The sequence below is a fragment of the Magallana gigas genome, chromosome 3 (genome assembly GCF_963853765.1).
Source record: "Magallana gigas chromosome 3, xbMagGiga1.1, whole genome shotgun sequence".
Taxonomy (NCBI): Eukaryota; Metazoa; Mollusca; class Bivalvia; order Ostreida; family Ostreidae; genus Magallana; species Magallana gigas.
In genome coordinates, this window is record NC_088855.1 from 1,777,233 (window position 1) to 1,790,506 (window position 13,274).

Here is a 13,274-nt window from a genome sequence, read left to right on the forward strand (position 1 = left end):
ATTGCTTTTAAAACTAGTTAATTTATCAAAATCTGATTATTATTTTTAGGGGCATGTTCCAAAAAAATAAATAAATAAAGAAAAGAACCACTACATCACCTACAGTCGTAAAACTTTTATTTTCACCCAAGACGTAGAAGCTAAACAGTATTCAACGTTTGGGACGCTTTGAAACCCATCGCGATTTTACCTCTCTGACCTTGCTGGGCGTCTTATAATGTTTTGAATGCCGCTTTCAACACAAATTCCATAAAAATGGCTAATATACTGCTCAAGAGTTTTTTTAACGGAAGCGTTTTCCTGTCAGTAAAGATAAATTTGATCTAAGTCGCAAAACTTATGACTGTACGAAGCAGAGCCGTAAGGGCCGAGCTGCCTTCACACCAACCCGCAATAGCGTGCAGATTGTTTGGTAAAAAAGAGCTTAAAAGAAGAAACAAAACTAAACAAAAATGACGCAACCAAGACTTTAACAGTTTTTAATTGAATTAGCAAATACTCTATTCAATCAATGGCATTGCTCTTATTAACTTGGGAATTAAAACTAAGATTTAAATCATGTGTAATCATTGAATGTTTTATTTGAGCAGAATTTATGTTAATTCTAAAACATACAAATACAAGTGGTAAAAGTTTGAGTTTGATACAATGTTAAAGTCACATTCATCTGCTACCATCTTTTAACATTCTATCAATGAAAATCAAAAAGTGAATGAATATCTATCAAACTTCTACAGAAGTGTATTGCTGCAGTTAAAGTAAATTATAAGTAAGCCGTACAAGATACTAAGTTGTCCGTACGAGGTACAACGTCGTTATAACGAGAAAATATGGGGTTTGTGCGAGATGATCTTTAAAACATACGAGCAAGTAAGTCATACGTAAGAAAAAATAAGTCGTCTGAACGAGATGAATTAGTCGAAGATAAAATAATGTTTACGTAGATTCTGTAAATCTTGATTATTTTCATCACCTGGGGCCACTTTAAGGTTCGTTCAGCAGTTCCTTGATTAGGGACTTGTGTCTTTGCGTGCGGATAAGCCCCTTTTCCTTGTTCAATATTTAGTAGATTGATGAAAATTGAAGTTTTCGGAAGGGTGTTGCTGCCATATTAAAAAAACATTAAAGAAGTCATATGTACGATATACGGAATCGTACGTCCGAGATTAAATGTTAGTTTTATATTGTAAATTAAACACGTCATGTTATATCGTACGTACTACATATCACCTCGCATCTACGACACATTATCGCTTATATTTATACAACATAGTATCTCATTAATAAGACTTATTTCATCGCTTTTACGACTTATACCGTTCCCTTTTTACTTATTATTATATCATATGTACGACATATCATTTTGTATGTATGATATGTAATATCGTACATGCGATACATTAGCTAATTTTAACGACTTAGTTTCCATTATAACGACTTAGTATCTTATTATGAAGACTAATTATCTTGGACGTACGACATATTATCTTGTTATCACAACTTAGAATCTTGTTATTACGACTTAGTATCTCGCATATACAATATATTATCTCATACGTACAACATATTTACTCCTTAAAAACGACTAATCAATATCTCGTATGGACGACCTAGTTTATATTACTTATTTTTTCGAACCGTATCTCGAACATACGACTCTAACTATTGTTCAACTGACAGCAAAACGCTTCCATAATTTAAAAAAAAAGAATCTTACATAATATTTGAATGGTATAGAATGTGCTTATCTTTATATCTCTCGAAAAAATGCCAACAAGCTGATTATTCATAGATATTAAAAGAACAAAATACAAATATGACAAGCACTCTTATAGTAATGAATACCCAAAACTTTCATGAGATGTCTTTTAATATGCAATATAAATTTCGGGAAAAAACTCGATGAAAATAATTTTCTAAAAAGGAGTCGTTTGAAATAAGCTTCATCTGTTGATAAAACTTTTTAATTAAAACTTAAAATTGATTTGTGGTTCATCATGATGAAGCTTCAATCAATTAACAAACTATAACGAAAAAGGTCTTTACAGCGGAGAGGGACAGGATGATTGACAGACAGCGATAAAAAAACTATAGTCATATCCGGTAGACTAAACAAGGAGACATTTTACTCTTGTTTGCTCTAAAGTTCATAAGTCAGGCTACTTGTAAGGTTCTTTTGCTAGCAAATTTAAACAAATAGGTTGCAATGGTTAGAAAGGGGTGACCATAAATCTACTTGTTAGTCCACTAACTTACATTAAATGCAGTAATTTCTGTTTTCTGAAACAGAACCTCAAGAAAGTGTTGAACGTTTTAAAATCACAAAGCTAAAATTGCATACCAAAGTGCTAAAAGAACATTAATCCCTCTAAATATTATTTTTTAAATTTTTTTGGCAAACACAAGTTTCTATTTCGGTGTTTATATCACCTATCTGCCATGAATGAACATTTGGAACGCCTTTGCTGCTCTTACATAAATGCATTGGAAAGACACCCGGTAATCAATTGTTAATCGGTTCTTTTTCTGTATGTTGAAAGGAACAAAACAAATAATTGCTCACACGTAAAAATAATGTCAGAGATAAATTGACACGAGTCGTTTTTCCTATTCATAAGTTAAAGAATTGGGCTAACAGGGTAAAGAAAACCAACAACATGGTCACTATATTTAATGATTGTTTAATTGTATTTTAGACTAGGCAAATCTCAATGTCTCAAATTATTTCTCTTTCAACAGAACTGTGTCTGAACAAATTCAAGACACGGAGAAAATTACACGGGGAGAATATTATCCTGTATACAGTACATTTTAACGATAAATGAGTATTTTCTTTTATCCTTTAACAGAGTTACGAAGATTCCCACTGTTTATAAGCTACCACGATTCTTCACCCAACTTAATTTGCCTTAATGTTAACGTCACTCGTAAAATACCACACACGCCGTGTTCAACCACTAGTAAGTTCAAACAATGGCATGCTATATTTCAATGTTATTGACGTATTTATAGAATTATTTTCCCTTTATTAACATGGTCAATAAAAAAAATGGGTTCCGATAACACTGGAAATAATTTTCAAAAAAATGTATATTGAGAATATTTTATGCCGAGTATCAGGTTTTTAATCTGCATTTATTATACATTAATTTAGAGAAATTTGCTTTGCTACAGAAAATAAAAGGAGCAGCCATGCTACATGTATTTAGATTTTGGTCCAACCTAACGAACAATGTTGCATTACAAATAACTACAAACTAAGAAAATTATTCAGTACTGTAAAAATACAAAACTACTGTCACAAAACACAGCAATAGAAAAACGTCAATCTCTCTTTGAAGCATGTTTTAATTTACGATTATGCTACCAACAACCAAGTTTCGGTTTCAATGGAAACACAGAAAAATAGGATCACCCGATCTTAAAGTGTAGTTCCAGAGTTTTACGATTGTACCCGTGTCTCAAATTTAGAACGAAATAGCTGTACATAATATCCAGTCAAGCATTGAAAATGTGTTAAATGGTCGAAAAATAACCCAAATTCTTACTTAAAGTAAAGAGGGAAAATATTTCATAAGACTTTTAAAAAAAAAATAACTTACTGTTTTTGTTCTATACAAACTAACATTAAAATACAATGATAAAAAAGTCATAATAAATTTTATACACAAGTATACTTCACTCACACACAAGTAAATGTACATACATAATGTTTTATTATAATCATAGACAATCTTGTAGAGAATAAACACAAGTGAAATTGGCGGAAATGGTTTGGTTTGTTACCTGGAAAACATGAAATTATTTCAAGCCTTTGTAAGATACAAAGTACTTCAAAAAATAGAACGAATGGCTGTTAAACACAAGGTTTAATATTACTCATAAAGTACCAGTACCCTGTAAACATTTTTATGTTTTGGTTAATTACTTTATTAATTAATAATTTCGTTTAAATAATTGTTCGTATGTTGAGCATGCTCTCGCATAACAAATAAGCTGAGAGACATAAACCACATAAGCAGGTGATGATGGCATATTGCTACATGAGTAAGGGAAGTTGACGATGGAAAAATGAAAATCTTCAAGTTTATCATTTAGTTTTGTTGTAAGGTTACCATTAACGTCTTTTTCTAGTAAAGTATCCAAATACCAGACCGATGTTTCAGAATCTGTGGTATCGTTTTTGTCAAGCTCACTGGGATGTACTGAGATTAGATATGACTGAAAGTAACAGTTGTTAATAGATAAAATACTGAAAGAGCTAATTTGAGCTTACAATTAAACCAAGAAAAAAAATATGTGTGATGTAAAATAACGAAATATAAAGATTAATCTTTCAGTAATACGGCATAGATACGAGGCAGATCATGATAAAACGGCCTAGAACAATGTATAATAAAGACAGTTCTTTCCAAAGCAACGCTCAATAAGATTTTATCTCACATCCTTCTTTTCAATAAGACGTGTTTATCTACTATGTCCTGCACATTTAAGGATGCCATTGAATCGGTTAATTAACTAGAAAGTAATTAACTAGAAACGAGCTCGTTGCAGCTGCTTCATACTTGTGACGTAATACAAAATTGATACCTGAGGGAATTTGGGCAAACTTGCGGGCGCTCGGTCTGTTGAACACGCCTCTGGCCATGATACAATATAAGATATCATATAATAAACCATTGGTAATAAAACACATACTTTCGATATACGTAAGAGTTTGTTTCATGATGATTTGATTTCGTTGTAAAAACAATTGCTCTCGAGTCATATACATTAAAGTTAATTGATATACTATCGATATGTTAATATATTCCTAAAAAAGCCTAATTAGGCTAATACATGTACATGTATATTTAGTCTTAGATTGGATAAATATATCTTGGTCAAAGGAGTCTTGACTTTTAGGGTTTCACTAGGCTTTTTTAAATCAATTGTTCGGGAATTGCCTGGAACTTATTTATTAAGTTTGTATCGATTGTTTTGTTTGCATAGCTGTCTTGTACACTCCTTATTGATGCATTCTAAGAAGTGTAATTGATTCTGTTCCTCGCATTGATATTGGATATGTAAACATATTGGTACTATTTTGATTATTTCTAATGCAGCACAACTTGATTGGATCTAAATCACAGTTCGTGTTATATGTTTTCCGTATAAAACTATAGCATGGATATGTGTTTTCTAACTTCTTGACCCTCTTGTGCAAGTTTTGAGCGTCTTTGCCAAGACGATTGAGGAAAAGAAGATGTCCACTAAATGCACTATATTATATAAGCTATGAAACATCTTTAAAAGTTGTCTTTAGTTTATTTCTCGTAATGTTGTTTATATGCATTTGCAGTTCATTTTGAGAAACTTATTTAATCATCATAATTGTCTTAATAAGAGTGAATCACATGGACGACGATTATATTTAGACAGTTGGTATGCCCCGAATAAAAATTAAAAAAACCCACCATATTTAAAGCGCATTTTTTATCAACAGCGGCAATGAATCTCTTTAAGTTATTTGAGGAGATCCTGAACATTATTACAGGGGGTTCTGAGGATTAATTTTATTTTCCGGGGAGGATCGATATTTTCTTATTTGGTTGCTTCAATCATTTTCATTTTAATGAATCGTTTTTAGAATTGTTGAAATAAGTCAACTTTCGAAAAGTCAACTTTCTTTATTGCGTAGGACATACATCTTATTGCATATGAAATGTTTTAACAGAATATGTGCAGCACATTGCATGGATTTACTAACAAACTGGTCATAACAACAATGAATATGTAGTACAGTAATATTAGCATTGGAGAATGTACAATTCAACACATCGATTTAATTACAACAATTGTTAAATAGTATATCAATCAACATGTAATTTGAAGGCATGATGCAAGAACAGAGTTTCAGAGTTCTCTTACATTGTTTACACATAATAGCTGGATAAATTTATACATTCAGGATTTTTAATGGTATTTTTTGATATATTTGGCTCGTAATTGCTGGAAGCGTGGACATATTAAGACAAAGTGATATTCATCCTCCATTTCGGATCTACAAAATTCACATATTTTGCTATTTCGCAAAGTCTTTCTATGGCGTCCACTTTCCATGGATAAATTATGTGATGGCATTCTGATTTTACTAAGTTGTTTTTGTAAATACAAGAAATGGGTTAGACCAAAGATAATTGTAGTAAAAATGGTCAATAATGTTTCTATATAACATACATCTGGATCCCAGGTATTATATTATATATGATATAATACTTATCAAAAAATAGACTAACAAACAATGATTAATATAAATTTATCTATATTGAAGGCTTTTTATAAAGCATTTGATCTAAATACAGGTTTGGAAACGTACAACACCACAACTTGTTTATTCATTGCTTAATTTCAAATGTTCCTCGTCTTCTTTTTAAGAACAAAAGTACCCCAGCTGTCCCCCCTACCGCTACAGCTATCACAAGGACAATTATCAAGGTCGTTATAATGACGGTGGAACCTGGTTCATCATCAAGTGGCGTGGTATCCTCTACAGAAATAAAACAGAAAAACACGAGGAGCATGGGATATCCAGTGTTATTATTATGTGAAGAAAAAACCAAGAAACAAAACAAGACATAACAAAACAAGAGAAACAAAGAAATATTACAGAATATCCAAATATCCATTATGATAAGAACAATGTACATGTTATCTTCAGAAGAAATACGCCAGAGACAAAAGAAAAGCTAGAAGTATCCATTTATGTAAGTGCCCTGTACATACTTTAGTATACTCTGCAATATTACAACAGAAATAGAACAATCTTGCGTAGTATTCAATAAGCATTGATGCGGTGGCTGTGTATTGTATTCACGATTAGATAACAATCAGTACAGCTACTTGGATAAGCTAGAAATCCACAATTTTTAAATTACTGTAGACTTAATCTAAAACAGCTTGTGTCGGGCTTTTATATACCTATGACCTTTAAGACTTGCTCTTGACAGATTCCTGCAGCATTGCAGCAAGAATATTTTCTTGAAGCACTTTCATCACAGACCTTAACCAATTTCGAACCATTTACTTCTTCAGTTAAATTGCTAGGAATCTAGAATGAACAAAAATGCATATTTCTATAAGATGAATACTGATTTTGAAATATTTGAGTTCATAGAAATTTTGAAAAAAAAATGCAAACAAGAGAGAATCAGAAAATTAATTCCATGTTATAAAAAGACAAATCTAGCCAAATACGACGATTATAAAACACAGAATAGCACGCTTCAATCTACATTCAATACCATTAATATTTACAATACTTTGCATCCATGCGTTAATCCATTATTACAGAAAATAATTAGAAACCACTAATCAGCATTGTCGTTAATGTATGAATAGCGACCACAAACTATTTGGCAGTATTTATCGCTGGTATGCAACATCTGTATCAATCTCAAATCAATTTTGTTAAATTTAATTTCGTTAAACAGCAGTTTTGCAGTTTATAAAGCGTAAAATGCCCAAATCCATTTTAAATTCGTATAAATTAGGTAGCTATTGCATTCATTCTTTAAAATTTATCATACAAGGAAATTACTCATTTATGCAACTATAAAAGTCTTTATCAAAACATTTGAAAGTTTGCACTAAGACCATGTATAGAGGCGCATATAATTATTGTCTAATAACGATAAAAAGAATGATTGATTAAAATGAAGAGTAAATAAAATATTCAAAAATGGATTTAATGAGATTTAATTTGTACTGGGGTTTTTGGATGATGTGCTTTTGTTTTGTTTTGTTTTGATTTTTTTATTATTGTTGTCGCTTTTTTAAAAAGAAAAATCTAACAATGGCATTATTTTCTAATTTTTTAAAAATATATATGTATGACATTATTCATCTAAAGCGTTTTTTCTTATTTCTGATAGTGCACTACATCTTAAGTCAAAATGAAACGGTATCGACTACATGCAGTTATAAAGCTATTTTTTTTTCTCAATTTAAAAAAAATGCAAGTATTTTTCTATAGCACATATTTGTTTTAAATATCTAGTACATTTTTGGAAAAATTTATCGACTCGATATATCAAAGTGAACTTGAAATAAAAGATACCACATTTTCTGCGTGATCTGTTTCATATTTGGATATTTTACTGGAAAGGCACATTGATGGTAACCGAACAACAAAAGTTTACGACAAACACGATGACTTCAATTTTGTAGCAATATACTTTCATTACCTTTATAAAGAGTTTTTGTCTCTCAGTTAATTCGTTAAGCAATGACATACTTCTAAGTATGAACAATTTCTAAGGTGAGGCAAGCTACTGAAACAAGTTGATAAAACATGACTACCAACAGTCTCGATTAAAGTAATCTTTTTTTTTAAGTTCAATGGTCCAAACCACGACCTTGTCAGCAAATACAATCTTCCACTGGGTCGCATGCTGACGTTGTTCATACTAATTGTTAAACCACAGTTGATAACCTAATTGTCTACTGATTTTTCCTTTTTCCCGATGACGACAAAGAGCACACGGGGATGTGACCGGTCATCAGAGGATGCTTGCTCCTCCACGGCACCTAATCCTACCTATTTGTTTTTGAGGTCCATGTTTGTTGTGCTCCTGTTTTGTATTTTACCTTTGGACTTTTGATTTTGAATCCTGTTTGTATCACCACATGCCATTTGTAAAAATAAATTGGATCAATAATATTTGCTTCACAACATTTGTACGCCTTTTTCTGTTGACTGAGTATGTTTTTTGGTTTACACAAATCAAACATTTTAATTCAATAATTCCAACAAAGCCATTCATTGTGATATTAAGTAAGTGATTAAATTAAGAAATTTGATGAAACTCTCCTCTTTGCTAAACCTCCTAGGTAAAATAAGAAAATTATACATATGCCCCTAGAAAAGGCGATTTGATTGCTAAAAAATAATAAGAACACATCGGAGTCAGGACTAACTCATTATCAATTTTAATAGCATCTTTGTTAATAATTAATGACAAGATACACATGAGTAACAAACATACTCCAAGGATCTACTAGGACAGCTAGACAGCTAAAACATTTGGTCATTGAATCTATAAAATTCAAAATTTGTTTTCATTCTTAAACTACGCAGTATGATATTTATAATGTACAACTTTACGTTTGCATTTTTATAGTATAAGCCCTTTTTTAAAATTTGAATAAAATTAAAGTAGGTTACCTTTAGTATTCCATTTTCTCCTGTATAGCATGTTGCTACATTGCACCCCTTTATTTCTACAGGGTCATCGAAACAAACACCTACAGGATTAACAAATCAAAGTACATGTATCAATGATTAGTCTTTAATAAAAATATCTAGCATCATGTTATGTATTTCTAACATGATGTTTGTCTGTATACAGTTATGTGAAGTAATACACGATTCTCACCACCAAAGTCGGAAAGACCAATTTTATCAATGGAATGCACTATTCATGGCACTTAAAATAAAAAAAAAACGATAAGGTAATTTTATTTGTTATTTCTCCCATTTTATGACAATACCCGTGAATGTTAATGTTTTTGCAATTAAGTTATGCATTCCATATATAATATGCATGTCATTTGACAAAAAAACCCTCACTAGTACTGCAAAGTCAGGCTGCGATTTCACAAAATAACTTAAGTTTTTACCTAATTTAAAACTCAAATCCTGAGAATTTACTCAGCTGAGATTTTTCTCAAATTGCATTTCTCAAAACAAAGTTAGTCAATTCTCAGCTGAGTTGAATTTTTTACTTAGCTGAGTAAGAATTTGTCACAAGTGGCCCCTTATAACTTCTATATGTGTTTTTTTAAATTTATTCTTAATGAAACAAATCGTATGCTTAATTTTTAAACAGAGGAAAAATTGAATCAAATCAACAAGTGTCATAAAATGTTACAGACACTAAATATAGATTACATATTGACATTATCTTATATAATATATAATAAACAACAAATCACATTCATTACATTATGGTTACCTTAAAAACATTAGAAAGTAGAATCTGCACAGTTATTCTATTCAACACACACAATTAAATTAGTTCCTTTTGTTCAAGGTGGTAACTCTGCCAAAATTATTATTTTTTATTGAAAAAAATATTTAACAAACTTGTATGAAATATTCCATATACGCTGATTATTGAGTGGAAATATATAAGAAATGAACATATTAGACAATATAATACTGTTTTAATGATGTTTATGACATATTTATATTTGAGATTTGACTTAAAGAGGTTTTTTCCTCTGATTTTGGTAGCCATTTTGGGTCACCTCTAGTCTAGAAATTTTGTGTCATATATAAACTCTTTTTGTAAATTCTTTTCTGCAATGCTAGATGAACTATATTGAATGAAATAGTTAAGGAATAATTACATATTTACAGAGTTTAGTAAGGGACTATATTTTGTGGCGGAGGGGTTTTAAGAAGAAAATAAACATTTTCATATCTTAGTTGTTTTAAAGTACTGTAATTTTAGCTATCTTATTTTCAGTGCAGACCAAATTTCCAGATAGTTTATGCATTGGGATATCTTCGTGTTGTTTCAAAAACATATTTTAACAATATTTCAATATTTCTATTGACATATATTGGGATATTTAACTGATATTTCGTAAAAGTCAAGAAAAAATGAAATCCAATTTCCCCCTAAAATTAGCTTATTTCATGCCATATCTCAAAGTTACAATAAAGACCCATACTTTTGGTCTTATTTTCTGAATCTGTAAGTTTCTTTGGACAAAGTTTGAGACTTTAAAATAATTTCATTGCTTGTTGAATTATTTATGAATAAAAATAGTGTTTTTTTTCAGTGCAAAGAGGTCAAAATATTAGTTTGTGAAAAAATTGTCAACTTTTTCTTTATGATGATTTTAATTTTATTAATTCTAAACAATGTAAATTTGTATTTGATACCATGGTTCATTTCGATTAAAAATCATAGAGGGAATAGCGATTTATGTGAATTTGCACTTTCAGTGCAGAAAGGTCTTATTAAATACACCGTAGCACCGAAAGGAGCAAATAGACCCCAAAATTTAGTTTTGAATTTTGGTTTCGATATGTGTGTAGATGTTTAAAAAATACTTTAGGAAAACATCTTCAAGACTTTTGATCGCAGGATCCAACGTTCTTAAGTTTTTTTTCTCAGATTGAGTAAAAAACACGACTAAGATTTTTTTGTGAAATGCATAGATGTGAGTTTCTCAAATTTGAGAAAAAACTCAGACTCTGAGATTTGACTTAATTTTTTTTTTTATGAAATCGGAGCCAGATTTTCCAAAATGTCATTATCATAATCAGTCTACCCGAGATGCACTTTATCCACTGATAATTTTTAAAAATCTGATAATTTTATTAAAGTATTTTTACACATTAAGGTGAATGAATTTAATTTCTATCTGACTGATAATTATGATGTTTTTTCCCAACCTACTAGTTACATGTTTATAAAAGATAAAACACAGTCTGATGCACTAGTCAATCATCAATTGTGTGACTCTTATCCCCCGATTTTCAGAAAGACCAGTGTACTGGTAGTTTGATCTCCCGTTGATTAGTTTAGGGGATGGATTCAATATCTATTTGTTCATATGATGTGAAATAGTTTTTGGCCGTTTATGCTTTATAAACCGCCCAGTAAAAGTGTGCGGTGTTGATTTTCTAACGATGGTTTTCAAGTTGTCAGATATAGATACAACCAAAACAACACTACACATCATCCTCTTATTTTTGTGTATCAATTGATTATACCAGTGTATGTATTCACTATACAAGTGGGTATATTATATCTTAAAATGCTGTACGAATGACACATAAAAAACCGAGACACTTGAAATTTTTTATCTGGTTTTTGTTACCTTTTACTTTAAGGTAAATATTATATCCTGTATAATTTTCAAAATTTGCGTATCGGATTTCTAAGTAATATTTGGCTTCATCGCTTTCTCTTAGATTTGTAATGTTTATTGTGGTAGGAACTTTGGGACTATGGAATATTCGCCCCGTAAGTCGGTGAAAATCTTCAAAATATGTGATAAGGTTTGTTGATTTGTTTTGTTCAAACTTGGCAAACATGTGAAAACTTTCATGTCCCTGGTCCCAAATCCAAGTATAACTTTTAACTTCTTCATCTTTCAAAATGTCAGGTTTAAATTCCATAGTCACATTGCCAGAAATACATTCACTGACTTGATCCTCAGCAAATGCTGAAGAAAAAATAAACACAAAATTATAGACAATATATTTTTACATAAGAAAACTTATCATAATTATATTTAACTTTGAAGCCTTCATGGGGCCCCAATATTAGTCTGGGAGTCATAATCTTAATCATTTAGAATAATCACATTCTTGGATATGCTTATATTATATTCTCACAAAGTGTAGCATTCTTTGACTTAAGGTTTTTTATATATATTTTTATATTTAATTTGAACCCTTCCTTGGGCACCCAACTATTGGTTTGAAGGGTCACGGTTTTAACAATTTAGAACCTACATTATTCAAGGGTTATATCATAGTAATTTTACAAATTGTAGCATTGTAATTCTTTAGAAGATTTAAAAAAAACTGTCTATATAAAATTTTGAGTTCCTCCTGGTGCCAAAGTTTTAGTCCGGTGGTCACACTTTTAACAATTTATAATCTTCACTATTTGAGGATTCTTGCAAAATGATCTCACAAATTGTGGCATTGTAGTTCTTAAGAAGAAGATTTGAAAACATTGTCCCCATGCACATGTATTTCTGTGTAAAACTTTGAGCTTCTCTGTGGACTTAATGAATATTCCAGGGATCATGGTTTTAAAATTAAGAATTTTTACTATACATATATTGGTTCTTGAGAAAAAAGATTCTTTTTTAAACACATCTTTTTCATTGTATTGTAGTTTTCTCCCTTAAAAAAAGGTTTCAACGTTTATTTCAATAATAAATAATTCCCTTTCCATAAAGATTCTTTGTACTAAGTTTGATTTATGTTGGTCCACTGGTTATAGAGAAGAAGTAAGAAAATGTGAAAAGTTTAAAAAGAGTAAAACAGAGGACGACAGGCAACAGGTGATCAGAAAAGCTCACTTGATTCTCCGGTTTAGGTGAGTTTGTGCAATAATATTTTGGGCAGGAAATTACGGAAATCAAAGAAAAGATAACATGATTTGATGATAGCATGATTGTTTTAAAAAAAATCATGTATTTTTTGTTTGCAAGAAATCTTTATTTATGCCCATTATAAAAAACACTACATAGATGTACAA

General features: G+C 30.6%; 1 protein-coding gene across 2 annotated transcripts in view; it reads right to left on the reverse strand.

The window, feature by feature from the left end:
* Nucleotides 1–3,707: 3,707 nt before the first annotated feature.
* LOC105321170 (uncharacterized) overlaps nt 3,708–13,274 on the reverse strand; it is a 50,286-nt gene continuing 40,719 nt past the window's right edge. The window contains exons 5-8 of one of the 2 annotated variants that reach the window (XM_066078025.1): nt 11,878–12,225; nt 9,206–9,285; nt 6,961–7,090; nt 3,708–6,529 (exon numbers count right to left, since the gene is read on the reverse strand). In XM_066078025.1, the coding sequence (XP_065934097.1) occupies nt 6,378–6,529; nt 6,961–7,090; nt 9,206–9,285; nt 11,878–12,225 (710 nt within the window). In that variant the 3' untranslated portion in view covers nt 3,708–6,377. The remainder of the gene's footprint in view (nt 6,530–6,960; nt 7,091–9,205; nt 9,286–11,877; nt 12,226–13,274) is intronic. The other variant, XM_066078026.1, reaches the window with a different exon arrangement.